At 53.6% G+C, this 23,824-nt stretch overlaps 1 protein-coding gene across 5 annotated transcripts; it reads left to right on the forward strand.

Moving 5' to 3' along the window:
• The first annotated feature begins 476 nt into the window (after positions 1 to 476).
• MFN2 (mitofusin 2) lies at positions 477 to 23,824 on the forward strand. Of its 5 annotated transcripts, none has more exons than XM_028485499.2 (18): positions 481 to 567; positions 1,972 to 2,150; positions 6,141 to 6,276; positions 9,680 to 9,842; positions 10,526 to 10,650; positions 11,372 to 11,480; positions 11,590 to 11,697; positions 13,099 to 13,252; positions 13,420 to 13,487; positions 13,629 to 13,750; positions 15,118 to 15,244; positions 15,662 to 15,766; positions 16,043 to 16,145; positions 16,964 to 17,184; positions 17,767 to 17,958; positions 19,350 to 19,546; positions 20,355 to 20,489; positions 21,714 to 23,824. In XM_028485499.2, the coding sequence occupies exons 2-18, from the start codon at positions 1,976 to 1,978 to the stop codon at positions 21,781 to 21,783; spliced, it is 2,310 nt and encodes a 769-aa protein (XP_028341300.1). In that variant the 5' UTR covers positions 481 to 567; positions 1,972 to 1,975; the 3' UTR covers positions 21,784 to 23,824. The 5 variants fall into 5 exon arrangements, with proteins under 5 accessions (XP_028341303.1, XP_028341302.1, XP_028341300.1 ...); XM_028485500.2 differs by having other exon boundaries at positions 482 to 567; positions 17,767 to 17,922; XM_028485501.2 differs by lacking the exon at positions 17,767 to 17,958 and having other exon boundaries at positions 480 to 567.

Genomic DNA, 23,824 nt, shown 5'->3' on the forward strand with positions numbered 1-23,824 from the left:
CTATTCCAGGGGGAAGTCTTGTGATCTTGCTGGTGGAGTTTATTACTCTTGTTGTTTTATAACATGTAAAATTACCTTTGAGCTCGTGCCATGTCATCTTTAATCTTCTCATGGTCTATGTGATATCATGCTTGTACATGTGACAAATCCAAGCCTCTGAGGTTTAAACAGCCGAGAAATAGTACAGTCACGATTTGAACCCAGCTCTGTCTGATTCCAGAATCTATCTATAATGCTAGCTACATCATGCCATCCCAGACCCAGTTCTCCTTTCGGTGACTTTCCTCTTCCGCTTACACATATCCCCTGTTTCTCTAAGAGTCTTTCCTGCTGGGCCACAGTAAGCCTGATTTCAATGTACTCTCCTTTTCTGCTTTGGAGGAGCCAGTGGTATTTTCTTCCTAGTTCCCCTTCTCAGAGCTCTGCTGTCTTTCTTATTTCAGCCCTTGACACGTGGGCTCCATGCTTAGAAAATCTCCCAGCTGTGGCGTATTCCTGGGGAGGAAGGAGACACACTCACTTTCCTCCCTCATCTCCCCAGAAATCACGAACAGCGCAAAATAACGGGTAGGTTTAGGCAGAACCTGTGGGTCCCCATTTCCCTGTGGGTCCCCATTTCCCTGTGGGTCTCTCTTTCTGCCCACCCTTTGGGATGGTTAGTTCCTAAGGGCCACTTTTCAGTTATTATGCATTTGTTCCAGATGTCCTTTCTGCTTCTCAGGAACTGGTTCAACACGCTTTGGCAGTTTCTCGTGTATGTTCACTCGTGGGCAGCGGGCAGTGCGCTGTCGTTTCCCAGCTAGAGCGAGTGCCGGGTCTGGTGGAGAGCGGTGCGATTAGGGTGGCTGCGGGGAGGGGCCGACAAGAGATTGCTGGGTGTTGAGGAGGGCAGAACCGGGCACACACAGCTGTGCACACTCCCCTCATCCTCAGAAAGGCCTTTTCCCTGTGACCTCCCAGCGTCTGAGGGCTCTGCTGAAGAAATGGCACTGTGCGAGCTGGGAGCTCTGAGGAATGATCCAGGATGCCCAGCCACATCTGGGGACCGCCTCCTCTGGTCTGTCTCCCTCTTTTGACTTTGAGCAAAGATCTCTAGGGCTTTGGAGTTAAGCCTCACGGCCTCTCGCATGTTATTGCCATGTGAAGAAAAAGAGCCTGCAAAGATGTGCGTGTGATTGAATAAGAGCAGGAGAGCTACCCACACAAAGACAGACCGTGATGATAAGCAGATGTGAAGAGTGCCTGTCACAGAGTGGTGGGGTTGTGGATTTTTTTTTCCTTTAGTTTCCACATTTTCTACAGTGTACACATTTAAAATGAAAGAGAACAGTAACCGTTTTTAAGTAAATTGTAGAAGTAGACCTCTCTCATTTGAAGATCACCCTTCCTTGCCATCCACTCCTCCACCCCTCCCCAGCAACCAAAAATAAAAAGAAAACAAAAAGCCTGTTAGGAATTAGGGCCATCAGGACTGGGCAGCAGAGTAGCCAGGGCAGGGTGGTGGGAGTGCCTGACCTTGAGTGTCACTATGCTTTCACTGTTTTCAATATTCAGTGCTTTTTCTCAGGGGGGTGATGTATAGGAAATAAGTGAGATTTCTGTCACTCTTTTCTGCATAAGGCTAGAGGAGGGCTTCTCTGTGTGTTACCTTGTGGTTCCCCTCTGTTTCTGTCTGAGATGGGGAGGGCAGGCCTGTTCCTGTTCACCAGGCAGGGAACAGCCAGTGCTAGGCCTGAGCTCAGGGCCCTGGGTGCCCACACTGTGTGACGTGGAGACTGGCCCAAGTGGTCCCTTCCTACTCTTGAGGTGCTGGTTCTGATCTTGGTGTCCCTGATCTACTCCTGGAGGGCCCATGTTCTGGATGGACCCTCGAGCTGGTGCCCGTCCCCCTGCTCTACCGCACTGCACGCCAGCAGAACGTCCTGAGCTGCGTGTCCCTGGGTTCGCTCACGTGTCTTCTTTCTCTTGCAGCGCGATGTCCCTGCTCTTCTCTCGATGCAACTCCATCATCACAGTCAAGAAAGATAAGAGACACATGGCTGAAGTGAATGCTTCCCCGCTCAAGCACTTTGTCACCGCTAAGAAGAAGATCAATGGCATTTTTGAGCAGCTGGGGGCCTACATCCAGGAGAGCGCCACCTTCCTTGAAGGTGAGACAGGCAACCCATTCAGCCAGGCCCACTCCTGTCAGCTTCAATATTTAGGTGGCGGGATTTGGGGATGGGGAGGTACAGCCCTGCTCTTGAGGAGCTCAAGACCAGGTGGGTTGTCACCTTCAGTGGTGCCCTGCTCTTGGAATCATGTGGAATTGCACTCCGGTTAGATTGGGCCCGGAAAACAAGGGACCTGTCAGTCATTGAAGAATTCTACGAACTCTGTTCCATTTAGTCACGAGGGGTAGGTGAATCGTATCCTCATCTAAGAGACAAGCGGATTGAGGTTTTGAGAATTGTCTGATACCTTGTAAGTGACACAGCGGCCTTTACCCGGGTGTCTCTGACTCCAAAGCCCAGGTGTGTTCCTTGGCCCGGTCTGGCTGCCATCAGTCCGGGCACTGTCCGGGTGTTGGTTGTTCCCGACCAGGGTGTTCTCTCACTGGTATTTTTAGACAACAGGACTATGAATAAGAAACTTGTGTCACCAGTACCTTTTCCTCTAGTTACTAATTTGCGCCCAACCTCTAATCCCTGCTCTGTCAGCAGAGAAGGACTGGTTCCCAGGGCCCCACTAGGTCTGAGCGCCAACCCCAGCCACCGGCTTCTCAGACTCCCTCTCTAGAAGGCACACCTGGGCTCCAGGTCCTGGGATTGTCAGTGAAGACCCAGTAGCTGAATCTTATCTGTCCTTGGTTTCCTCATTTGTGAAAGAGGGGCTCAGGTGAGACCAGGGGTTTCCAAATTCTAGTCTGCAGAACCCTGGAAGTTCAATGGGAATGCCCCTGGGACACACTGCTCTCCGCTCTCTGCGTTCCACTGGAGCACCTGGGCTTCTGGTTGGGTTACATGTCAGGCTGCTACTTTCGGCTCCCTTTAAAGAAAGGAAATAGTTCCAGTACTATGGTGTAAATGTTTGTCCCTCCATGGTCACATGTTGGAATCCTGAGGCCCAAAGTGTTGGTGTTAGGATGTAGGGCCTTTGGGAGGGGATTATGTCATGAGGGTGGAGCCCTCGTGAATGAGATTAGTGCTCTTATAAGGGGGACCCCACAGAGCTCCCTCGCCCCCTTCCGCCACGTGAGGATACACCAAGAAATCTGCCACCTGGAAGAGGGCCCTCACCTGACCAGGCTGGCACCCTGATCTGAGACTTCCAGCCACCTGCACTGTGAGCAATACATTTCTGTTGTGTCTAAGCCACCCAGTCGTGGTATTTTGTTCGAGCAGCCCGAATAGACTAAGAATGGACTCTTTATGCCCTGCCCTCAGCGTGGTGCTTGAAGCAAGAGAGGCGTTCCCAAAGTATTTGTTAAATTAAAAAATTTGAATTTCAAGGTTATAAGGTGGTGGTTGTCATTATTCCAGTTTATTATCTGTTTGTTTAGCAGTCGTTCTGGTGTGCCTGGCCCTGTGCCTGCAGAGATGGGACAGACCAGGCCCCTGTCCCGCCGGAGCCCAGAGTAACCCTCTGTGATGCTCTGACTCACTCAGATGCTTCTGTGGACGAACACGTGCTTAATAATGAAGGTGTTTATGTGATAGCATCAGAAGTGGGTGTTTCGGTTTCTCTTTTTGTGAAAATATGAAGCCTCTCGTATTGGTGGACTAGAAGGGAAAGCGATGGAGCGATCCTGAGATGTATTTGGGATTGTCCTGGCTAGGGAAGGGGATGGCTACTGCCTTGGAACTGTTCTTTAAAGGGCAGGTAACAAGAGCTTGTTGGCCTACTGACTGTTTCTTTTAAATGTAGCCACAGGCTTAAGAGCCAACTTCCTCCGGGGCGCATTCCAAAGGCCACACCCAGGTGCCCACATAAGGGAAGAATGTTGATGGGTCTGAGTAGGGGGTGACCAGTGGATGTGGGGAGGTCTTGTTGGTTTGCTCACTTCCTTTCGTGGCATCAGCTGCAGGGGAAACTCACTGGGCGTCTCTGAAATGCGCTTGTCGTGTTCTGGATGCTGTGGGAGTGCTCTCAGTGCTGGGGCCTGTCAGCCCGGTGGTTCACAAGTGCCTTAGTCTGTTTGGGAGGCTGTAACAGAAAGACCGTAGACTGGGTGGCTTGTAAACAACAAAAATTTGTTTCTCACAGTTCGGGAGGCTGGGAAGCCCAAGATCAAGGTATCGGCAGATTTGGTGTCTGGCGAGGGCCAGCTTCCTAGACTGCTGTCTTTTCTCCGTATCATCCCATGTAACCACACGGCAGGAGGGGCTGGCCAGCTCTTTGGGGCTCTTTTGTAAGGGCACTAATCCCAGGCTTGGGGTCGCCATCTCTCTATGCAGTTGACTCTCGAATAACATGAGTTTGAACTGCGCGGATCCACTTACGTGTGGATTGTTTTCAATAGCAAATACTATATAGCAGTACAGAATCCGTGGGTGAGTCTGTGGATACGGAGGGCTGACTAAATTACATGCTGAGTTTTGACCGTGTGGAGAGTCGGCGCCCTAAGCCCCGTGTTGTTCAAGGGTCAGCTGTGCCATCATACCGTCATCACGTGGGGGCGCATAAACGTTTAGTCCATCGCGGCAAGAGTGTGCTGAGGGGCAAGCACCCATCTGCTGTCCAGCCAGCTCATGACCTTCCTCGTGCAACCGCTAGATGGGATGGGGTCAGGGTCCTGCTCAGCTGCTCCCACATCTGTCAGAGTATGTTACCCACCTGCCTGTCAGGGCCTGGGAGGAAGCAGCGCAGCGATCCTAGTACCTGTTTGCTTAGCGAACGCTGTGCACCTGCTGAGCGCCGCGTGCTGGGATCAGGCAGCTTGGCCCTCACGTGGTAGGTGGTGCAGACAGGTGAGCCAGGCAGTTACCCTGTGGTGAGATGAGGGCTAAGGTAGGAGAAGTACAGGGTGCTGTGGGAGCATAAACAAGGGCACCTGACTCGGGTGGTCAGGGCAGGCTAAGTGGGAAAGAGCCAGGCACCCCGAGGCGGTGCGTTAGTTCTTCAGGGTGGGGGAGGGGCGCGGGGAAGCACTGAGCAAAACCCAGGGCAGTGGCGAGTGTGGGGACGTGGTGAGGCAGCATGCGAGGCAGCGGGTGCCCAAGACCTGGCTGCAGCAGTGAGCGGGGCCAGAAGAGGCAGGGCCTCGTGCAGGTGCACCGGGACCCGGTCCCAGTCCCAGCTCTGCCATCTGCTAACTTTGATGGGTACGTGCCGTGGATTAAATGAGACCGTATTTGAAAAGTGATTGGGGCTTCCCTGGTGGCGCAGTGGTTGAGAGCCCACCTGCCAATACAGCGGACGTGGGTTCGAGCCCTGATCCAGGAAGACCCCGCATGCCGCGGAGCAACTAAGCCCCTGAGCCACAACTACTGAGCCCGCGCTCTAGAGCCCGTGAGCCACAACTACTGAAGCCAGCGCACCTAGAGCCCGTGCTCCGCAACGACAGAAGCCACCGCAGTGAGAAGCCCGTGCAGCACAACAGAGTAGCCCCCGCTCGCCGCAATTAGAGAAAGCCCGCACACAGCAACAGAGACCCAACACAGCCAAAAATAAATAAATAAAAATTAAAAAAAAAAAGAAAAGAAAAGTGATCAGAACAGTGTGTGGCACATAGTGAGAACTTGGTAAGTATTTGTTAAGTAAAAAACATACAACTTCATTAGGTACCTGCCCCCATTCTTAGCGATTTTGTGTTTTAATCCATTTAATCCTTTCACTAGTCACGTGAAGTAGGTACTGTTGTTACCTGTGTTTTAAGGGTGAGGAAACTAAGACCAGGAAGGTTCATTTGCCTGGGGTCACAGAGAGCCAGGAAGAGGTTAAGAGCCAGCACTACCAAGGATCGAACCCACACCCCCTGCAGTGGAAGCTTGGAGTCTTAACCGCTGGCCCGCCAGGGAAGTCCCCCAAGCCGTGTTCTTAACTGCACTGCGGCCCACAGTAAGGAGTAGCAGGGAGCCGCGGTGGTGGCCTCTGCCTGCCAGACTTGTGACTGGGGAACTCTGACCATGGGGTGAGCCATTTTCAATCTCCGCTTGCAGACACCTACAGGAATGCGGAACTGGACCCTGTTACGACAGAAGAACAGGTTCTGGACGTCAGCGGTTACCTGTCCAAGGTGAGGGGCATCAGCGAGGTGCTGGCCCGGCGGCACATGAAAGTGGCTTTTTTTGGCCGGTGAGTCTCAAAGCCCTCATACCTTCCTTCTTCCCAGCTGGGGGCAGGCAGGGAGGCAGGCACTTGGTGTGGGATCACAGCCTGAGGGCCCCAAGCCAGAGAAGCAGCTGGCATGCTTCAGAGTTCAGCACTCTCCTTCTTACTTCTTTATTTTTAACTGTGGTTAAATACACGTAACGTAAAATTTACGATCGTAACCATTCTTAAGCGTACGGTTCAGTTTTGTTAAATGCATTCACATTGTTGTACAACCATCACCACCATCCATCTCCAGAGCTTCTTCCCCTTGGAAAATTGAAACTCTGCCCATTAAGTAACAACTCCCGTTCCCCTCTCGCCACCCTCCTGGCAACCAGCATTCTCCTCCCTGTCTCTGTGAGCCTGCCTACTCGGGGTGCCTCAGGTAACCGGGATCACACAGTATTTGTCTTGTTGTGACTGGCTTCTTTCACTCAGCATAACGTCCTCTAGAATCATCCATGTTGCAGCATTTGTCAGAATACCTTCCTTTCTGAGGCTGAGCAATATTCCGTTGTATGTATAGACCATATCGTGTTTATCCATTCATCCATGATGGACACTTGTTGCTTCCACTTTTTGGCTATTGTGAATAATGCTGCTATGAACGTGGGTGTACAAATATCTGTTTGAGACCCTGCTTTCAACTCTTTTGGGAATATACCCAGAGGTGGAATTGCTGGACCATATGATCATTCTGTTTAAAAAAAATTTTTTTTTTTGGCCGCGCTGCACAGCATGCGGGATCTTAGTTCCCCGACCAGGGATTGAACCCCTGCCAACCTGTGCCCCCTGCAGTGGAAGCTCAGCGTCCTAACCACTGGACTGCCAGGGAAGTCCCCTGTTTTTAATTTTTTGAGGAACTACCCACCATATTGTTTTCCACAGCGACTGCACCATTTTAATTCCTACCAGCAGTGCACAAGGGTTCCAGTTTTTCCATATCCTCCCAATACTTGTTTTCTGGTTTTGTTTTGTTTTTTTTTTTTTTTTTTTTTTTCGCGGTACGCGGGCCTCTCTCTGTTGTGGCCTCTCCCGTTGCGGAGCACAGGCTCCGGTCACGCAGGCCCAGCGGCCACGGCTCATGGGCCCAGCCGCTCCGCGGCATGTGGGATCTTCCCGGACCGGGGCACGAACCCGTGTCCCCTGCATCGGCAGGCGGACTCTCAACCACTGCCCCACCAGGGAAGCCCATGTTCTCTGTTTTTTTTGATAGTAGCCATCCTAAAGGGTGTGAGGTAGTATCTCTTGTAGTTTCGGTTCGCATTTCCCTAGTGATTAGTGATGTTGAGCATCTTTTCATGTGTTAGTTGGCCATTTGTATATCTTCCTTGGAGAAATGTCTATTCAAGTCCTTTGCCCACTTTTAAATTGGGTTGTTTGGGGTTTTTTTTTTAATGTCGTTTTGGTGTTGTTTTTTTGTTTTTTGTTTTTGAATTGTAGGAGTTCTGGATTTAATTCCTTATCAGACATATGATTTGGAACTATTTTCTCTCATTCTATAGGTCGCCTTTTCACTCTGTTAACTGTGTCCTGTGATGCACAGAAATGTTTTATTTTGATATAGTCCAATTTATATATAGCTTTTTGCCTCTACTTTTGATGTCATATCTAAGAAATTGCCAAACCCGTTAACTGGGTCCTGTGATGCAGGACAGAAATGTTTTATTTTGATATAGTCCAATTTATATATAGCTTTTTGCCTCTACTTTTGATGTCATATCTAAGAAATTGCCAAACCCAGTGTCATGAGGCTCTTCCCCTATGTTTTCTTCTAAGTGCTTTATATTTTTAGCCCTCAGATATCCTTCTTGTTACACTTTGAGGTCTGGTAGGCACCTCTGGAATGTTTGCTACAGGACCAAGGACTTCTTCAGTTCTCGGTGGGCGCTGACTGGGTGGCCTACACAGTGAACTCAGTTCTGACACGCTGCCTGGAGGTGGCGGCAGAGCCCCCAAGGTTAAGAGCCCAGTCCCTCAAGATGCCCCCGCTTCAGGTGCCATTTGGAAACCTGGGCGTCTGACCCGCTGGGTATAGATGAGAGGTTCCCACGACCTCCTCCTCTTAATTTGCTAGAGCGGCTCACAGAGCTCAGGGAAACATTTACTTACATTTCCTGGTTCGTATATAAATATGGGATACTGTAAGGGATACAGCTGAAGAGGTACACAGGGTGAGGTCTGGGAGGGTCCTGAGCATGGGAGCTTCTGTCCCTGTGGAACTGAGGTGCCCTGCCTTCCACCCTGAAGCTCATCACTTCTCATTGTTCAAGAGATTTTGTGGAGCTTAATCCGCAGCGCCCTCCCTTCCTTTTCCTGGAGGTCAGTGGGTGGGGCTGAAAGTCCCAACCCTCTTATCACTTGGTCTTTCTGGTGACCAGCCCATCCTGAGGCTGCCTGGGGGCCCCACCTGAGTCGCCTCACTAGCATAAACAGGGGTGCCCAACAGGGGCTCCTTATGAGTAACTAAAGACACTCCTACCACTCAGGACATTCCAAGGGTTTTTTAGGAGCTCTGTGCCAGGAACTGGGGACACAGACCGAACATATTTCTTGTTATACCACAGCACCTTTAAAAAAAGTAAAGCCCAATACAGGAAAAAAAAAAAAAAGACACCCAGACGGTTGGATGCCGTGCGCACAGCGGTAGCCTGAGGAATTGGCACTCTGCCACCCCTGCCCCTAATCACCTCAGGGGTGGCCCTCAGACCTCTGGGCTGTCATTTTGCGTCCTCCCCTCAGAGCTGTGTTCCTGGCTTTGGTGAGCTGGAGAGATGAGTCTGCAGAGTAGAGCTGTTTTCAAGAACCAGAATGTCGGAAAGGGGTGTGATGGGCAGGAATGCTACAGTAATCTGCCCGGTAGCAGGCCCTTATCAGCTGGGACTGACAGGTGGGGCTTCATGTGTGGGAGGAGCATGATGGGAGAAGAGCAGCAAAATTGGCCTTTTGTAGAAAACCAGGGACTTTGGGGTCATTCAGCTGAGGTCACTTAGACTGAGGAAGACACCCTGGGGGTGAGTCAGTGGTTCCAAGTAGAAGAGGAGTGGGTTATCCCTCGGAGTCAGACAGGTCATCTCCAGAGTGACGCTGAGAGCCTCAAGCTCGGTGGTGGGCTCCCTTGAGGGCAGAGAGCGTCTGCGTGCCAGCGCCACACCGAGGGAGCCCCTTGTAGGCTGGTTTGCCGTGATGGACCAGGAGCACATCACAGACACGGGTCACGGGTGTTTGTCCAGCATTTTCATAAACACAGAGAGCCCTCTCTGCCTGTCTGGGCACACGCATCACTGTGGAGGACAAGACTTTGGACTTCCAGGCTGTAACTTCTTAGTGACAGCCTGGGACGCAGATAGCGGTAGCCTCACTGACAGCCAGGATTTCCTCGTAGGACGAGCAACGGGAAGAGCACTGTGATCAATGCCATGCTCTGGGACAAAGTGCTGCCCTCCGGGATCGGCCACACCACCAACTGCTTCCTGCGGGTGGAGGGCACAGATGGCCACGAGGCCTTCCTCCTCACGGAGGGCTCAGAGGAGAAGAGGAATGTCGAGGTGAGGGGACAGCGCCGGCCTGGCTTTCAGCCCTGGGCATGCTGGTGGGTTAAATCCGGGCTTAGACCAACCAGCGCATCCACTGTGCCAGGACCACTGGAAGCTCTAAGGAGAAGGCAGTGCGCTCCACTGCTGTGGAGTCTGGGAGGCCCTGTCCTAGCCTGGCTGCTTGGGAGTTGCGAGAGCCTCAGGGAGGGTCTGAAAGCCGGAGCGCCTGAAGTCCGGATTCACAGTCCTTGTGAATTGCTGGGCAGGCCTTTTCTCTTTGTGATGAAGAGCGTATGTGCCTTGTTCTCTGGCGTGTTGCCACAGAGCGATCCCTGCATTTGCTCTGTGATTCTGACACATCAGCTCGGGGCTTGCGTGTTTTCGTGTTTCTGAGAGCCAGCTGCATTCTTGGTTGGGGCCAGGTGCTCATTTTGGTTCATAAAGAATTAATTAATGCAGAAAACCCTCAGCTTTAGGACAGCATCCAAGAAAGAAACTCAAAAGAGGAGTGAAGACTAGTTGGTTCTTACTGACAGCTCCTAGCTCTTGACTTTTTATGGGTGAAATGAGAGAAAAAGGGGTAGCAGATCAGGCAGCAGTCTCAGGCCATCGTGCTGTGGCCACATGGCACTGGAAATCTCCAGGCTGGAGGCTCTTCCTCAGCCCTAATCTTTCTTTCCCTTCTCCCCCATCAGACTGTGAACCAGCTGGCCCACGCCCTTCACCAGGACGAACAGCTGCATGCCGGCAGCCTGGTGAGTGTGATGTGGCCCAACTCCAAGTGTCCGCTTCTCAAAGATGACCTTGTGCTAATGGACAGGTAAGAGGGAAGGTGCCTCCCCGGGAGGTCCAAACTGGGAGGGCACCAGGTTTCCGTTTCTGGACCATCCAGGCCAGGGTCCCCTAGGTCCTGTTGTTGCTCTGCTTAAGTGTGTTGCTTTTCAAACTGGCTCAACCAAATCTTCCTGCCTCTTGGATTTCCTCCAGGGTCTGGTTACTGTATCCCTGGGCAGGTGTCAGGGCCCTGAAGATGTCCCAGTGATGGTCTGTAAAGAGGGATAGGGAGGATGCTCAAAACTTGGGAAGGTTCTCAGCCTCAACCCAACATTAGTGTGTTTATTGGGGGCGGGGGGGTGGAGCTTCCGGTGGTGAGGTCCATGTTGTATTTTATTTTTCTCAAAGGAACACTTTGCTCCTGCTTTGTGGACAGGCTGTAACTATACCAAGAAGTGCGGTACTAGGGTGCTTGCCAGACTCACATAAATACAGAACTTCACCTTAATTGTATACCCCCAAAGTAAAATTGAGATCATTAGGTTTTTATAAAAGTGATAGATGCGTATGGCAAAAACCACATTTTCAGACGGTATGGAGGGATATGAGATGAAAAGTAAAAATCCCTCCAATAAGGGCCAGGCCCAACTTCTCTCCCTTCTGTAGCTTTCTCCTCCTCTGCCTGGCTGCCTCAGGTCTGTTCAGAGCAGGAAGAATGGGGCCCATGGTCTGTGTGCCCGGTGACGGTTTATCCTTGTCCCCTCTAGCCCTGGCATCGATGTCACCACAGAGCTGGACAGCTGGATTGACAAGTTTTGCCTGGACGCCGATGTGTTCGTGCTGGTGGCCAACTCAGAGTCCACTTTGATGCAGACGGTACCCCCTTCCGCTTTTTCCCACACTCCGAGGGCCCAGCTGAGCGGGCGGGCTGGCAGGGCCTCGGCTGGCACGGCTCCTCCCCCACTGAGGTCTTCCCCGCATCCAGGAAAAGCAGTTCTTCCACAAGGTGAGCGAGCGCTTGTCCCGCCCTAACATCTTCATCCTGAACAACCGCTGGGACGCGTCCGCCTCGGAGCCCGAGTACATGGAGGAGGTGGGTGCCTCTTTACCCAGCAGTTTGGGGAATGCCACCCCGTGTGTCTACCCAGACCCTCTTTATGCTCTCCCAGGCCACATTCCTGAATGAACTTCAGCACCAAAGAAGTCCCGGATGTTCCTTGGGGTCGCTGATGGCTTTAAAAATACCCCTTCGTGGGAGTTCCCTGGCGGTCCAGTGGTTAGGACTTAGTGCTTTCACTGCTGAGGCCCCAGGTTCAATTCCTGGTCAGGGAACTAAGATCCCACGAGCCGTGCAGTGTGGCAAAAACAAAACCAAACCAAACCAAAATGAGAAAACAAAAACAACTCTTTGGGACTTTCCTGGAGGTCCGGTGGTTAAGAATCCGTGCTTCCACTGCAGGGAGCACGGGTTCACTCCCTGGTCTGGGAACTAAGATCCTGCCTGCTGCGTGGTGCAGCAAAAAAACAACAACAACAGCAACAAAACGCAAACCCTTCACTTCTCCCTTTCGCTTTCCCGGACCCCTCCACTCTTCAGAAGGCTTTCTTCCAGGTCTGAGAAGCACCCCTGCCACGTTAGCTGCTGCAGCCTTGCTTGCTCTCTTTAGTTCATAAAGAATTAATCATTATAGAACAGGCTTAGCTTTAGAAAGACATCCAGGAAAGAAGCTTAAAAGAGGAGTGAAGAATAATAGGTTCTTACAGCTCAGAATGCTTTACTTTTTATGCGTGAGATGAAAGAAAAAGGAGTCACAGGTGATGGGGGTGGTGATAAAGCATGTAGTCAGCAGGCTGATGCTGGGCAGCGTGGCTGGTAAACTCCCTAACCCTCCGGGAAGTCCTCACCCGTGAGTTGGATATAACAGAGTTGTTGAGAGGATGAAATCTGTGAACTTTGAGAAAAGGCCTGGCACGTGGCAGGTGTCCGCAAGAGGCTGTCATCACTTTTAAGTTCCAGCAGTAGAACCCTAGGGCTTCAGAGCTAGGAGGGATTTTGGGGTGCGGCCACTCATGTAATAAACGAGGCCCAGGGAAGACTCAGCTTGTCAGTACAGAGTCCAGGTGTAGGTTTCTCGACCATTCCCCCCCCCACCCAGGTTCCTTTCCTTCTGGGGCACCAAAGCGAGACACTCTGTAGGCTCTAACAAGGCAGTTTGGGGCACGTGTAAGCATTTCAGCTTGTTGATGCACCAGCTGTCTTTGACAGGCTGTACCCCAGGGAACCCCTGTGACATGGGTTCTGGGGAGCCTGGTGGCCGGAGAACAGATGGTGGGAGATGGTCGCTGCGTGTGTGTTTGTACCTTTTGAATCCTGAGCTGTGTGAATGGATTATCTGTGTTTTAGAAAAGAAGCAGTTGGGGGCTGCAGGCTCCATCAGGAGGGGCCCACCCGCACCCTGCCTGCTCACGTAACGCCCGTCTGCTTGGGCTCCAGGTACGGCGGCAGCACATGGAGCGCTGTACCAGCTTCCTGGTGGACGAGCTGGGCGTGGTGGATCGAGGCCAGGCTGGAGACCGCATCTTCTTCGTGTCCGCCAAGGAGGCGCTCAACGCCAGGATCCAGAAGGCCCAGGGCATGCCCGAAGGAGGTGACGACGGAAACAGCTTCTTGCTTTTCCCTAACGTTGGAGTCGTTGGGTCTCATACTAAGTCAGCCAGTAGAAACAGTTCTGAGGACGAGGTGGTGAGAAGAGCCCTGAGTGAGAAGCTCTGGGCTGCGAGTTATTTCTGGACTAATGTGGTGCAATTCTCCTAGGGGGCGCTCTTGCAGAAGGCTTTCAAGTGAGGATGTTTGAGTTTCAGAATTTTGAGAGGAGATTTGAGGTGAGCACAAGCCTTTGATCCTGGTGTCTGGCGATTCTGTGCCTCCCCGGCTCTTTCCAGACGTGTCCCTGGCAGTGGATGCCAGAGCCTGGCCCTTGGCCGGCGGCCTCTGCCTCCCTCTGTGCCTCTTGTCTGTTCCAGGAGTGTATCTCCCAGTCGGCTGTGAAGACCAAGTTTGAGCAGCACACGGTCCGGGCCAAGCAGATCGCGGAGGCTGTTCGCCTCATCATGGACTCTCTGCACGTCGCGGCGCAGGAGCAGCGGTAAGAGCCCCTGAGGTGACAGGAGGGAGTGTGGCAGTGACCGCCTCACCCCTGCCTGGACCCGGCCCGGGGCCAGAGCCGGCCGCCAGGTCGGAGTCTCGGTTCCCTCTGGGCCCCGTTCGAGCCACGAGGAGGCCGTGGGGCGTCTGTCCGTCCCACCCGGCCTGTGCAGTGAGGTTCCCCACAAGCCCGCGTTGGCGGCCTTGGCCCAGTGCTGCGCCGAGCACTGCAGCCGTTCTCAGAGCCTGGAGCAGGACATGCTTCTTAAAAATACCCTTTTTTGGGAGAAATTAAAATATAGGAAAGTACAGAGAATAACATACCGTGCTTCCATTGCACAGAATTGACAATATTTGCTTTATTTTTAAGTTAAAGACATACAGCAGAAACTAACATGACATTGTAAAGCAGTTATACTCCAATAAAGATGTTAAAAAAACCCACAGCAACAACAGAGAAACCCTTTGATTGTTCAGCCCCGTCCCAGTGTCCCTCTGCCCACTGCTCAGAGGCGGCTGCCGTCATGAGTTCGGTGTGTGGTCCTGTCATTCATTAAGCAGTACTTTTTATGTAGGTTCTGAAGAATGCATAATGTTGCTCTGCAAGGGCCTTAGGTGTACAGATAGAGGATCATATGCTGCACCTGGCTTCTCTTCGCTCTCAGCATCGTTTTTACTCTTTGTCCTTGTTGATACCTGTAGATGGAGTTTAGGACTATTAGCTGCTATAGAGTAGTCCATTGTGAATGGACCTCATTTTCCTGTAGACTGATTTTTAGATTTCATTATTTTGCTATTGCAAACCCTGCTGCAGTGGATGCCAGTCTGTGTGTCCACTTGTGCACATCTGCAAGAGTCTTTCTAGCATTAATTCCTGGAGGTGGAACGTTTCCTCTTAGGGTATATGCATTTCAGTTTTACCCGGTTTTACTTGTGGCCTTCTGAAACATCTGAACCCATCCGAGCTCCCACCAGCAGTGTGTGCTGGAACTCCCATTTCCCTGACCCCATCAGAATTCAGACTTGGTGAATTTGGCCAGGCTTCTGGGTAGCGTAGTACCTCTTTTTTCTTTTTCTTGATTATACTAGTGATTTTTTTCTATATTAATTGGCAGAACTTGTTCTAAAGCCCCTGAAAGCACCCTCCCCTGTCTGTCACCACCACATCTTCCAAATTTGGAAAACTTGAGTGAGTTGTCGGCGCCATCTCTCCCTCATACCTGGGAAGGGGACGAGCAGGCCTCCGGGGATGTGCGTGGAACTGCCAGGGTCACCCTGGGGCCCACACAGGCTTCCCCGCGTCACCCCTTGCTTCTCTGCTTAGCCGTGTGGGGACCTGCGTCACGTAACCAGAGCTCGCTCTTCCAGGGTTTACTGCCTGGAAACGCGCGAAGAGCGTCAGGAGCGGCTGAGGTTGATTGACAAGCAGCTGGAGCTCTTGGCGCAAGACTACAGACTGCGCATCAGGCAGATCACGGAGGGCGTCGAGAGGCAGGTGAGAGGTGGCAGAGGAAGCACACTGGGGAGACTTGGGCTCCGCGTAGTGGCTGGGGAGCTAGAAGAGTGAAAACACAGACCTCCTATTCCCTGGGGGCTCCTCAGCCTTCCAGGAGGAAGTCGTGGCCCTGATTCAAGGACGCGGCGCCTCCCTGGGTTTGCTCTTCCTTCGTGTGACCCCGGGCAAGCCCCCTCCTCTGGGCCTTCTCCTCCGTGTCTTACAGGAGTGTCTGGTCGGCCAGCCTCTCATATCCCCTCTACCTCAAAAACTTTAATTCCGCAGATCACCTTAGGACACCGCATGGGTGAGGGGAAAGATATCCAGAGTGTTAGAGTCTGTTAGACTCTCTCCTGGTGCTGCAGAATTGAACCACGTTCCTCCTTGACACTTACCAGCATGCTGCTTCTGCTGTAGGTGTCCACGGCGATGGCTGAGGAGATCCGGCGCCTCTCTGTGCTGGTGGACGAGTACCAGATGGACTTCCACCCTTCCCCAGTGGTCCTCAAGGTTTATAAGAATGTGAGTCATTAAGTGGCAGGTGCTCTGAGCAGGGGCTCCCCTTATTTCCTGTTGGCTACTGGAAGGGATCACCAAGCAGACGGCAACTCGGCCCCCGCTGCTCTGGGTTAGGGCCCCTCAGCCGGGGACACGGGCCCCAGGCTCCCATGCGGCCTGCCTGCCGCCGTTGCCTCGTGGGCCTGGTCTGACCAGCCTCGGATTTCCCTGTCCCTGGGCTCCCCAGAGGGAACCGCTGGCAGAGGGCGCCGCTTCCCTTCACCTCTCTCCTGGCTGCAGGAGCTGCACCGCCATATAGAGGAAGGACTGGGCCGAAATATGTCGGACCGCTGCTCCACGGCCATCACCAGCTCCCTGCAGACCATGCAGCAAGAGATGATAGGTCAGTGCTGCGGGGGCCTCGGGACCTGGTCCCTGGGCTGCCCAAAGATCAGTTTCAGGCCAGTCTACAGAAGTAACCGCCTTTCCTTGTCTGTCACCTTTTATGATGAGTCAGCTCCATACCTTGGGGTTCTGGGCATGTGTCATGAGTTCATTCCACACATAGACTTGGGGTGGGGGGGTTCGGTGTGGGGAGTGGGCGTCCTTTTTTTTTTTTTTTTTTTTTTATAAATTTATTTATTTATTTTTGGCTGCATTGGGTCTTCGTTGCTGCGTGCAGTCTTTCTCTAGTGTGGCGAGCCGGGGCTACTCTTCGTTCCGGTGCACAGGCTCCTCATTGCAGTGGCTTCTCTTGTTGTGGAGCACCGGCTCTAGGCGTGCGGGCTTCAGTAGTCGTGGCGCCTGGGCTCAGTAGTTGTGGCGCACAGGCTCTAGAGTGCAGGCTCAGTAGTTGTGGTGCACGGGGCTTAGTTGCTCCGCAGCACGTGGGATCTTCCCGGAGGAGGGCTCGAACCCGTGTCCCCTGCATTGGCAGGCGGGTTCTTAAGCACTGCACTGCCAGGGGGGTCCCCGTGGGGGTGTCTTGTGTTACCACATGGGACTAGCAGAGGCGGAGAGTTCGGCCTCCTCCTTAAATCCACACGTTAGCCGCTGTGGAGCCTTGGTCTGCATCCCCCGGCCCCCCTGGCCCGCTCTTCCGGGCCTGGCTTCTGGGCCTCACCGTCAGCGTCCTGGGCCGCAGCGAGTGTTCTGAGGCTCGGCCCTGGCCTGGCACGGGGCTGAGCTGCTGTGCTTTCTCCACGTTTCTGTTCCTGACAGATGGCTTGAAACCCCTCCTTCCTGCGTCTATGCGGAGTCAGATAGACTTGCTGGTCCCTCGGCAGTGCTTCTCCCTCAGCTACGACCTGAACTGTGACAAGCTGTGTGCCGACTTTCAGGAGGACATCGAGTTTCATTTTTCTCTCGGGTGGACCATGCTGGTGAACAGGTTCCTGGGCCCCAAGAACAGCCGCCGGGCCTTGATGGGCTACAACGACCAGGCAAGCGAAGTCCCGCACCCTCGGGCATCAAGGGAGGTCAGTCTGCACCCCAGGCATGCAAACTGTTCTGAAAGGGGTGCCCTGAGGTCACAGCCGTGGCACGTGGGCCACCCCCTCGGTCAGGTTTTTGCCACAGATCAACCTAGCTTTACCCTAAGCACTAATATTTGTGAAATTACAAAGGCAAGCCGCATTTTTTTTTCTATTACACGTTAAAGTGAGCATGTAACTATTAAATATCGATGACCTGTCTGTCCACATACCACCATTTTCATGTTTAGATGTTGAACCCCCCATCTCTGTGCCATTGGAGTTACTGCCCGGGCTGCTCTCGGGCCACGCCCCACACCCGGGGCCCTGTGCTGTAGCGTTCCAGGGCGGCCACCGCTCCCGTTCTGTGGTACCCCACGGTGCTCACCTTTGGGCCGGCAGGTCTGTTAGGAGCTTAAATTCTTCTCTGCTACGTGTGAAGCTCCTTTTCCCTTTTGGAATTTGAAGAGCCACACCCCGTGCCCCTGTTCTGGACCCCAGAATGAGAGACTGGCCGGTATCTTCTTAGCCCCTCCTCATTTCTCTCTGCAGGTGCAGCGGCCCATGCCCCTGACCCCTGCCAACCCCAGCATGCCCCCACTGCCCCAGGGCTCCCTCACCCAGGAGGAGCTCATGGTTTCCATGGTCACCGGCCTGGCCTCCCTGACCTCCAGGACCTCCATGGGCATTCTCGTCGTTGGAGGAGTGGTCAGTGACAAGCCCTCCTCGGGAAGGGGGGTGCAGGTGGGTGGGGAACGAGAGGCACAGTCTGGTGGGTGTCCCCGCATCGGCCCTGCACTTCACATCCGTGATGACTCTTTGCTGTGATCTCAGGAGCCGTGCAGCCTTAGCCCTTTAACATACATTTATTGACTTATTTAAGTCTCACTCAACTAATGTGACATTTAGGTTCCCGTTTTACAGAAGATCTGCAGTTGGCTTGCCAAGGACACACAGCTAGGATTTGAACTCTGGCCCCATCTGACTCCAGGACCATATTCTTTCCCCTGTAGGGCCAGTAGGGTAGGGAAGTGACCTGAGAAATTGACGAGCCTGGGTTCTAGAGAGGTGGGTATGACCAGGAGTTTCTCACTGGTAGGTGAGGAAACCGAGAGCAAAACTTGCAAGGGCTTGAGACAGAAAGAGGCCAGGCTGGGCCTTCAACCCTTGTCTCTCCAGCTGCAGTTTTATTGCCCTTTCTTTCTGCCCCAAGGCCTGAGATCACAGGCTGCCTTCTTGATTACTGGGATACTCCGCATGTCTTGACCCAAGACACACTGCAGCTAGAGTTATTTCTGCCTTGAATTTTCTTGATGATGTGGGAAAGTTCTCTGTCATGGTCATTTGAGTTGTGGAGTGGTGGCAGAACGTAACTGTAACAAAACTGCCAGGAATTGCGTTCTCAGCTTGTTAAGACTAGGGCGGGCTGGAGCTGAGGCCCCCTCCCTCCTGGCCTGTGGACCGTACATGCTCTAGTTTTTTTTTTTTCACAGATGGTGACCTGGCAGAGGGTCATGATCTGAGAAGCTGACTCTTGACGGTTATGTAACCCTTTTTACAGTCAGTGTCTCATTTTACCCAAACAACCCTGAGAATTGGGTGGGGGCCGTTATTCCTATTTTGGGAGGAAACAGGTGCAAACAGACTTGCCCAAGGTCACACAGCCAAGGAAGAGCTTCACACCAGAGCCTCGACTTCTGGCTCCAAGTCCAGTGCTCTTTGACTGTAACTACACTGCCTCCAACCAGAGCGTTACAAACGAGAGCCAAAGAAGCCATCCACCGAGGACCGACGTGCAGCATCCTGCTTGTCAGCGCCACCAGAATGGAGCGTCCCTTCAGAGCGCCCTAACGTTTACCTCCAGGGCCTCCCGTGCCTGGGCCTGTGCTTCTGGCGCTCACAGCCGCAGGGGGGGCCTTTGCGCAAATCATGCTCGTGCTCACACTAAGTTTCCCTCGTCTCCCAACTAGACATGGTTCCTGCCCTTCTGGCCTCAGTGAGAGCAAGGAGGACATCGAAAGGAGTGTTCTCAGTAGAAGCACAGGGCTCTTTGAGGCGCTTGGGAAAGTCCTGGCTGAGAGGCTGGGCGGCGGGTGGCAGAGGGACCGTGCCCGCTGACCGCTGTGCCTCTGCAGGTGTGGAAGGCTGTGGGCTGGCGACTCATCGCCCTCTCCCTTGGCCTCTATGGCCTCTTGTACGTCTACGAGCGTCTCACCTGGACCGCCAAGGCCAAGGAGAGGGCCTTCAAGCGCCAGTTTGTAGAGTACGCCAGCGAGAAGCTACAGCTCATCATCAGCTATACCGGCTCCAATTGCAGCCACCAAGTCCAGCAGTGAGTGGCCCCGTCAGCCCCGAGGGCCCGGTGCCGGCTCCCGTGGTTCAGGACTGCCTCTAGGTTTCCTCCTGACCTGGCCTGGAAACCACTGGGCCCTGAGCGCTGTCTGACTCTGGCCTTCAGCTGTGCAGTGCCAGCGTGGAGGCTAGGGATGGGGGAGGAGTCTCCAGGGACACCTTACGTCCTGGGCCGGGACCAAGTAGGCCTCTGGTCTCCCAAGGAAGGAAGACATGGGAAGACGAGGGGTGTTAACCTGTAGCCATCTTTTAAAGGTTACCTCGAAGGGCTTGGGTTGTGGGCGTAGCTTTGATGTTCTGAGCCACAGCCCGTTCTTCATGGCGTATCTTAGGGCAGGTGGGAATGGATGGCTTGATCTGGGTGGTGGTCAGGAAGGTGCTGGCTGCCTGCCTTTTACTGCTATGTGGCAGGCCCTCTGCTAGGCATTTTGCACCTAACTCTTCATTTTCTCCCCGAGCCCTTTGAGGTAGACGTTTTTACTGGCACCTTGTTTTTCAAAATGAGGAAATTGAGATTTGAAGAGGAGTCACGTGTCTCCTGCACTCGACTGATTAGCAGCGGGGCCGGGAGCTGAATCCCGGTCTCTTGTGCCCACGCCGGGGCGTCTTGCTCTGTGCTCCCGGGTCTCACGCTGTGCTGATGCCAGTGCATGTGGTGGCTGTGATGTCCGCCGTCTCAACGGCGGGCGGGGACGATTCTGACAAACCAGGACAGGCGCAGGTGACAGATGGGCTGGCTGCTTCACCAGCGACGTGGCCTGGTTGATCCTGACTCTCCCCCCCCTCAGGGAACTGTCTGGGACCTTTGCGCATCTGTGCCAGCAAGTTGACGTCACCCGGGAGAACCTGGAGCAGGAAATTGCCGCCATGAACAAGAAAATCGAGGTTCTTGATTCACTTCAGAGCAAAGCCAAACTGCTCAGGTGAGGCTGGCCATGTGGCAGCAGAGGAAGCCTGGTCCCTGGGGTTACAGCTCACAGGCACGTCCTTAACCGCGGTGTCTCAGGCACTTGACACGTGCTGTCCCATCTTCAGCGTCCCTTTAGGGACGTATCATCACCTTCACTTTATAAAATGGAAGGTCGAGGCCTAGAGAGGTTAAGTAACTTATCTGGGATCCCACAGTAAGTGGTCCAGCCAGGAGCAGAAGAATCCGGGTGTGCTGGGCCCCAGCACTCTCTGACACTTCACACGTCGATCGTCCTTTATTGTCGGCGGGAACAGTGGGCTACACCCGGCCCCCACTTCCCGCCATTTCACGGTGCGACACATCAGCGTCCGTGTCCGCAGGGTAGCTGGCCAGGTAGCCAGTGACCGGCAGAACCCGGGTCAGAGCCCGGGTCTGCGTAGGGTCTCTGTTAAAGTCAGAGCTTCCAGCAGCAGGTTGCTGGGGAGAGGATGGGTCTCAGGAGTCAGGAGTCCTGGCTTCTGGTCCTGGCACCCCCGTGTGGGCAGATCACCGAGCTTTCCTATGCCTCGTTGCTTTCATCTGTAAAATGGAGTAAGGTCTCACGACACAGTCACAGAGCTGAGTGTCAAAGTGCTCTGCAGAAGTCCTCGGCCCACTCAGGCCGGGATAACATCAGCACACGGGGACTCTGCTCTTCCTGCCCCCGCCCTGACGTCAGCACAGAGGGGAGCTGCGGGCATCAGAGGGCATCGGTGGGCCTTGCCCTCCCCGCCCACTGCCCGGGACGGCTGTGTTCTAGAGACACGCTGCTCCTCCCCGGGGAAGTCTCAGGCGGAGTGCGGGTTCGGGGCGGGTGTCTGCTGCTCGTCACCTGCAGCGACAGGGTGACCCTGAAAAGGGCTGCCTGTGAGCAGCGCAGCCTCCCGCTGACAGGCAGGAAGGCTGTGTTCCCAGCGGTCCGGGGACTTGCCCGTGGTCCCGGCATGACGCAGCACAGGGCTTGAGGGTCAGAAGAACCTGATTTTATTTCCACCGCTGATTGGTCGCGTGACCGTAGAAGTTATTGAACCTCTCTGGGCCTCATTTTCCTCATCGGTGAAGTGGAGCTTATTGGAGGGATAGTGGGTAAATGAGTCTGTACAAGTCAAGTGTCCGGTAGAACAGCACTCGGCCTTGGCAAGTAGTGCCCTTACTTGTTATCAGCCATTACTGCTACAAGGTAACCGTTTCTCTGCAGGAATAAAGCTGGTTGGTTGGACAGCGAACTCAACATGTTCACGCACCAGTACCTGCAGCCCAGCAGATAGTGGGCAGCCCGGAGCCGGAGCCTCCCTAGGGAGGGGCAGCGCTGCCAGCCGCGAGGGGCCTCCCACCAGGGCCACGCGCAGCTCCTGTCCGTTGCCGCCACCGTGAGAATGAAAGCACCCACCGTCTCCCACCGTTTTGAGCCCTGAGACGCTAGTTATTTTCCCCCTCCTTTGCCTGCTGTTGCAGGAAGATATTCCGGCTCACACCCCTAAAGGAGACTTTTTTTTTTTCAATGATGACTCTGGACAGCATGATACTGAGGAGTTAAGTCGAGTCTTTTCTCTGTTTTGTCAGGCTCTGTTGTTTGAGAATCATCTGATTGCTTGATGAGGTCTTGGGGTCAGCCAGCATTGCAGAAGGCCTGGTTGGGCCTTTAAGGAAATCAGGCAGACGCCCCCTCCTCCAGCCATCGCTGACAATGACCCACGCGCACCTGCCTACCGCGCACCCCAGCGCACCCGCAGAGAAAGGCCACCTTAGGGGGTGGTTGCGTTTTCTTCCCAGATTGCGCTGGGAACAGTTCCAGGAAGGCCAAGGCCATCCCAGGAGGGTTGTGGCTTACGTGTCAGTTTTGTCCTTCGGCTTTCACACTTCGTCCCTTCTGCAGAGCCTTCCAGACCAGACATTCAGTCTTGATGGTGGGGCTGAGAGTGCAGAGGTAGCTGGAACGCTGAGTAGCATAGGGGAGGGGGTGTGTGGAGGGTGTGTCCCAATGCCCCTGCTGTCACGGGTGGCCGGTGCCGTGAGCAGGGGAGACTTGCCTCCTTCTCCTTATTCTGTCCCTTGTTCTGGTTTTGGTCCTTAGCCTATCAGTCTGGCTTCTTATTCATGAAAGATGGTTTGGTCCAGATAGTTAAAGGATGTAGTAGAAGGAAAGATGGCGGAAGGAGGGGAGGGAACCTTGGCGGCAGGCTGAGAGGAGCGGGCCCCTCCCAGGACAGCTAGAGAATCTGGAGTTGATGCAGAGCAGGACCTTGCATTTGACCTCGCTCTGTGAGGGGCTTGTGGGGTCTGAGAGCCCACTCTGCTAGCTTGATGTTCCATAAGAGACATGTTCCCACACCTCACCCCGCCTCGGCCCAAGCTGCCCTTGGCCACCAGACCTCTGGATGAAGTCTCCTGTGCCAGCAATGCCGCACGTGGCCAAGAGACAGTGCGGGGAGCCCAGCCCCCAGCCTCCCACCCTCCCTGATCCCAGAGCCTCCAGCTGACACATGGGGCCTCGTGTTGATCTTGAGAAGTGTTTCCTGTTGTTGAGTTTGGGGATTGTTACCAGTCAAAGTGGGGGCAGGTTCCTGTCTCCAAGGTGTTAACTGTCTGGGGCAAACAGCCTTCGGGTGACAGCCTTTGCAGGGCAGGTCAGAGAACTTCCTAGAAACCAGCAGCACACCTCTCCCAGGAAGAGGCTCAGGCAGAGAGGTGGGGCTTGTCCTGCTCTCTCGAATCCACCCGCCCTCTGACTTTGGGGAAATGACTTGGTGGCCTCTGCTCACTGGTGGGTGGCACGCAGGCGGCGTGCTCTCCAGGTGCCCGCTTGTCCTTCAAACCCTCAGTCTACCCTGGTGCGCGGAACAAAGTGATGGACTTCGCCGAGGCCGCCATGCGGCGGGAGGACGCTCTGAGCTTTTTGCCAGCCTGGATGGTGGTTACCTCCCAGTGTGTCTGGAGAAATCAGTGTCACACAATCCCAGTGCATCTTGTGCTTTTCGGGGGGTGGTTATTATTTAGAATAACTAAACATGAATTTTTTTTTGAATGTAGCCTCTGGGCAATGAATGAGATTTTGAGCTTCTTATACAATAAGTAAAATTGAAGTTACACCACTGAGGGCGAGACTCTGAAAGAACTGTGGCAAAAAGCACTTTAATTTAACGCTGCTGACTCTGTCCTCTGTTTTTATGTTCCTTTGCTGGAGTGCAAGATGTGCTTGACATGGTGGGTTTTTTTCTCTGATGTATTTAAGGTGATATATTTGCCTGAATTATTCCTGTATCATTGCTGATAATATTGAACACTAAAATAAAACCTAGTTGGAAACCA

Source organism: Physeter macrocephalus, unplaced genomic scaffold, assembly GCF_002837175.3.
Source record: "Physeter macrocephalus isolate SW-GA unplaced genomic scaffold, ASM283717v5 random_423, whole genome shotgun sequence".
NCBI classification, from domain to species: Eukaryota; Metazoa; Chordata; class Mammalia; order Artiodactyla; family Physeteridae; genus Physeter; species Physeter macrocephalus.

Coding starts and splice junctions, on each gene's coding strand:
- MFN2 (XM_028485499.2), top strand. CDS start 1,976: ATGTCCCTGCTCTTCTCTCGATGCAACTCCATCATCACAGTCAAGAAA. Junction 13,751..15,117: donor GTCGCGGCGCAGGAGCAGCG/GTAAGAGCCCCT, acceptor TCGCTCTTCCAG/GGTTTACTGCCTGGAAACGC. Junction 15,245..15,661: donor CGGAGGGCGTCGAGAGGCAG/GTGAGAGGTGGC, acceptor CTTCTGCTGTAG/GTGTCCACGGCGATGGCTGA.